Raw genomic sequence first — 5,716 nt, 5'->3', positions numbered from 1 at the left:
AGGCTCTGATACCAACTTGTAACGCCGTAAAAATTAGAACAATTTTTCACTTTTGAAAACCATGAAATATCATTTGCATTTATAAATAAAAACATTGTATCACATTGTATCAGTACAAAACCCCAAGATCAAAATATATCAACTCCATTGTGCGTGTGTACGAATCATGCCAGCGCCTTCCCGCGATCATCACTGGTACCTGAAACACATAACACATAACACTGTAAGAATAAATGCTTAGTGAGTTCCCCAAAATACCACATACTGCACATACGCCTTTCTAGGCCATAGGATCTTCCGATCCAAGTGTCCCAGGGGATTTCCATCCCAGACTCTGTTGACCTTCCGGTCCATATCATCTTGACCTTCCGGTCCACATCATCATACTCATATCACAACATATCACATATAGCATACATCACATATACATCATACACATAAGACCTTCCGGTCACACATAATTACTCTATCGGGTAAGGCATAGTGAGAAGACTCACCTCGTATGATGTCTAGAATCTCACGTGCTCGATATCTCTGAATCTCGAAACAACGACCTAGCCCCGCCTAATCACAACAAATAATCAATCTAATTATTAACGGCTTCCAAGGCTATGCTACACCTTTTTTCCACTATCCCACAGAAGGGTAAAAGACCATTTTACCCCTCCCTGACTCAAAAGTCCATATGTTGACCAAAACCCTAAAAGTCAACAAAAGTCAACAGCAAGCAGTACGCGGGGCGTACCAGCTCCTGTATGCGGGGCGTACCCTTGCATTCCAGAAACGGGGGACGCGACCCACTACGCGGCGCGTACTGGGATTACGCCCAGCGTACATCCCAGTTTCTCACTTCCTCAATCTAATGTCTTAAACGATTAAGACATAACCCCATATTACAGATCTGGCTATTTTAATACTTCTTAATCCATAAAGTCGAAACCTTTAAGCCTTTGCATGGCTATCAATTTTCCCCCACACCTTCTAACACCTTTCCTTTCTCCTCCAAGAGTCTAGATCTCATGCATGGCTCAACATTCACGTCCAAGATTGCATTTTTATGAACATACAGCTCATATAGTTCTGGAATATGATAGATCTAGGCCAATGGAGACTATTTGCTCATAAATTCTCCATCTTGGGACCAAAAACCCTAGAAATTGGTCCAAGAAGCACACCATATAAACTACAAGGCAAGGTCTGAACTTTTTACCTCAGGAAGAAGCTCCAACCTTTGTAGTCCTCAGATCTACGCTTGTCCACCAACTTCTAGCCTCCACAATGGTCTCCTCTTCCCTTTCACCACCTTGAAATGGCACTTTGAAGCTTAGAACACTCACACCCAAGCTAAAAACGAAGGAAATGCTCTCTTAGAGTTTCTTTCTGAAAGTTGGTGGCTGAGGGACAAGACCATCTCATTCCTTTTATAGCTCTCAAGTCATATTAGGGTTTTGAGTCTGGGCCGGTTACGCCCGACGTAACCTTAGGTATGCCAAGCGTACCCGGACGGAACCGCGTATGAATTAAGCGCATGAGTACGCGTGGCGTACGCCCCAGTACGCCCAGCGTACTCACCGATTCATCTTTTCAACTTCAAGGGACTAAAATGCCAACTCAACAAAATAGAAGGGCCATAAAGCTAACCTGGAATTTGGGCTGTTACAATATATATATATATATATATATATATATATATATATATATATATATATATATATATATATATATATATATATATATTGCATGATATTCTGTGGTTGTATGTTATATGGTATTTTGCGGAACTCACTAAGCTTTGTGATTACGGTTTTGAGTTTATGTTTTAGGTACTCTAGTGTTCAAATGAAAGAGCTCGGGACGATTGAGGTGCACACACCACATGTTTCCGCATTCTGTGAAATTACTTTGATTTGATGGTGTTTTGCTAAATCTTGGTTACATTGGTATTATGGGAATGATATGTATTAACAATTTATTAATCTAAAAATAAAACTTTTTATGTCATGATTTCCGGGATGTTACATTCAGTACCTTTAAACTTATCTTCAATTCATCACTCATTAGTTGTTTTACAACCATGGACATAAGCATACACATTCGAAGGAAGACGATTTCTCAATTCTTGCATACACCTTTTTTTCATTTTCAACTTTCATTTAGTTTGTTGCAATAAGTGGTTTGTCATTATTTCTTGAACCAAATATACCGACAAATTTTAGATTAAATGCACCTTCCATGATTAGCCTCTATAGGTCTTCATTAATTCTAGTAAGATAGTCCTCAACTCAATCAACCCAATGATCGTAGTGATCTGATGGTAACATAGGAGTTTTTGTGGATGCACTGAGAAGATTTGCGTAGTTGATCATCGTCGAACTGTTCAAATTTGCTATTGAAACAACTAAATAGGATCTTACACTTCAAATAACACTGAAGAACTAGATTTTAAAAGTGGAATACAAATATGAGGAAAAAAATATGATTTTTTATTAAATACAAATGATCGTGAGCGTCTCGCTTTGATACCACATGATGAGTATTTAATTCAAGAAGAACTATGAAATAAATGTAAAATATGAGCAAGCAAATGTAAATATTACATTATGCTCTTTGATTAGATGAAAAGAAAGGATTACAATCAATATCTCCAATAACAGAGATGTTAGGATGCGTAAAATCCCATGTTTCCTTCTTAATCGTAGTCACCATATATATATATATATATATATATATATATATATATATTTAGCATGTTTTGCTGAATTTTAAGAGGTATAAAGCATTATGCAATTTGTACAATAAATTTATGCATCACAAAATAGATAAATCTTATACACTCAACATTTTGAAAAAGTCAAACCATCTAGAATTGGTATTCCTAGCTTTCAGCAACATGAATCGGTAAACACCGACTACACTTTATATAACATATCCTCTCACCTTTCGGTCATCACTCCCACTTCTCCCCCTCCATCCATCGCACAACCAGTGTACCACCACAATTCGCCTCCTTCATCACCTGTGGCCACCGTTTTCCTCCACCAAAACTAACCCTCAAATCAACGGTCTCTCTATGTGCATCTGCTATCTCTGGACAAGAACATGGCTAAAGAAACCTGGAAACATAGCAAATCTAGGGTTTTTTTACTTCTTATTTTGTCGATCAGATCTAAAACTTAATGGTTAGTTTTTTGTTTCTTTTCAAGCCCTCATAATCTGTTTTCAAACCGCTGATGAGAAACTTTTCATGTAACTTTTTTGTTAACTTTTCATAATCAGGTTTCTTTTGTTGTATGGTAAAACCGAGAAGACCAGCAAGAAATAAAAATATTTATGTATGTGTAACGATATCATGCTCCAATCCTCACTCTCTATCCCGATTTCAATCCTTAACTTACTCTCGATCTTGATATTTTGCAGATAAGAGACAACCTACGATTTGAAGCCTTAAATTTCATCAGTGAGCCTTTTTTTTTTTTTTTCTTATTTTTGGGTTTGTTCTTAAGCTAACGACTCACAAATAACTCATATCTGATTTGGAAACTTTGATACTTGCTAGATAGGTATGTTTCTTCTTCTTTTTATATGATTAATAGGTATTAAATTTCTCTTGTGTTTTGTTGTTACTCACAATTAGAGTTTCAATTTTTGACTCCATTGCTGTCTCACACATATAATTTTTGATGAAGATATGTATATGTATGGTTCTTATGCCAGAAATAAGCTTTGTTCAAGATCTACATTAGGGATTTTGGTTCTTCAGATTTATGGTGTGGATTAATTATAACATTATTGTTTATGGTGATTTGAAGTATCATATTTTTGCAAGTGGTTGGGTCTACCATTCCCCTGCAACTTCATGAAATTAGGCATGGTATTCTTTTTGAGGTTAGTGAAGTTATCACTTATGATGTTTAATTATAAAATAAACATCGATTAATTGTTATGCCCAATAGGTTGGTATTCATGAGGTTAGTGCTTAAGGCTTTGAAGTTGGTTTCTTTTTTCGTGCTTCAGAATAAGAAAGTCTTAATTATTGGAAATTTATATCTGTGTGTGTATTCTGATGACATCTTTTGGAAATTTGAACATGATGAAATCCTAAATTTATGAGGAAGCATGTAAGTTTCAGTTTCTTCTTCAGTAATGTTTACCTTTGGTACCTCATATTTCTTGATATTTTGCATATAAATATACATCAAATGTGAGTAGTTTTCAATTCTATAGCATTTGGTATAAAAGGTTGATGTGCAGAGAGAATAACGATTTTTAGAGGGGCTTTTGAATATATAAGTCCATGCCTTTTTTTACCTTTTTAATACTAACATGATATTTTACTTTTTTTATATACTTTGGGCCTAATATTTCACAATGAAATTTCAATATACCTGCAATATCAGTGTACTTTCAAACTCTACCTTGTAATATTCATGTGCTTAATAAAGCAAACTTCCCCAATAACAATGTATTTTCAAGCACCACCTAATAATTACAATGTACTTTCACATGATGCACTCCAAGAGCAGTCTATCAAATCTTTATATTATTCTGATATTCACTTCCCAGAACCATCAAGCAACTACAACATAAACTAGAAAGAAACAAAGACTCAAGTGCAAGGTCGTCTAGATAGATTTCACAGAACTGAGAAAAGGCTTGGATGCAGAGGCAAAACTCGACAATCTCCAATTACACCAGCTGATTGCATAATTTGTGATACTTGACACTCGAAATGGAAGTCCTCCCTTTTCTAAACTGTCTTTTTCAACTATTGCTTCAATTTATTTATTTGATTCTTTATAGTCGATGAACGCTACAACCATAAAGTATTTTTTTATCCAACAAAAAAGTGAACAGTTTTAAATATAGATCATTTTAATACTTTTTACCATTATTCATTTTCAGTTGTAGTGTCCAATAAAAAAAAAAGATCAAGTTGCCATGAATGCGAGAAATTGTGTTACACTATTATTCCTTTTTAGCTTTGATTGAGTTTTGAAATGTCTCTAAAATTTATAATACATTAAAAAAAACATTATATAAATAAGATGATACAAAAGTAGCTCAATTGCTTTCACCAGATCTTTAGGTGAGTATTTGTGTCATTCATGTTATCATTTAAAGAAAAGGAAATCAAATTAGCATAAAGTTTCTCGAGTTATGCTTTCTAAAATTATATTTTAATTTTTTTCTGTTATCTTTTTTAAAAATTTTAAAATGCTTTTATACGTTGTTTTAGTTATTGATTCAATTTTGATTTTGCATGCCCAGTAACATAATTTAGTTTTATTGCAACATACAGTAGATCTATGGTGTGCTTATATTTAAGGGATGTGGTGTTTTAAGGGATAATGACTTGATAGGGTAACGAACTTTCGATTTTTTTCACATTTAGTCACTAAATTTTTTTTCGTTATCTATTTGTCATTGAACTATTGAAACTGTTCATATTTTACCCTTATGACCGGCTGTTACCGGTCATAAGGGTAAAATGTGAACAGTTTCAATAGTTTAGTGGAAAATAGATAACGAAAAAAAATTTAGTGACTAAATATGAATAAAATCGAAAGTTCGTTTCCTTCTAAAAAGTTCAATGACTAAATGTGAACAAACTTCCTCTTGTATTATGTTTTAGCAAATTATTTATTTTTGTTAAATTGTAGCAACATTTGTTGATGAAGACATCTATGAAATAAAAAAAAAACAAAACCCTGAAATA

The 5,716-nt window shown here is 34.1% G+C and overlaps 1 protein-coding gene across 1 annotated transcript; it reads left to right on the top strand.

The window, feature by feature from the left end:
- Positions 1-2,873: 2,873 nt before the first annotated feature.
- On the top strand, positions 2,874-4,878 carry LOC145156407 (uncharacterized). Its single transcript, XM_079075800.1, has 5 exons — positions 2,874-3,179; positions 3,277-3,332; positions 3,418-3,457; positions 3,810-3,885; positions 4,564-4,878. Exons 1-5 carry the CDS (start codon positions 3,071-3,073, stop codon positions 4,628-4,630), a joined length of 348 nt encoding a protein of 115 aa, XP_078931926.1. The 5' UTR covers positions 2,874-3,070; the 3' UTR covers positions 4,631-4,878.
- The last annotated feature ends 838 nt before the right edge of the window (positions 4,879-5,716 follow it).

Source organism: Lactuca virosa, chromosome 2, assembly GCF_052849685.1.
Source record: "Lactuca virosa cultivar CGN04683 chromosome 2, Lactuca_virosa_CGN04683_v6, whole genome shotgun sequence".
NCBI lineage: Eukaryota > Viridiplantae > Streptophyta > Magnoliopsida > Asterales > Asteraceae > Lactuca > Lactuca virosa.
Note: the sequence above shows the minus strand (reverse complement) of the source record. Positions and strands in the feature narration are given on the sequence as shown.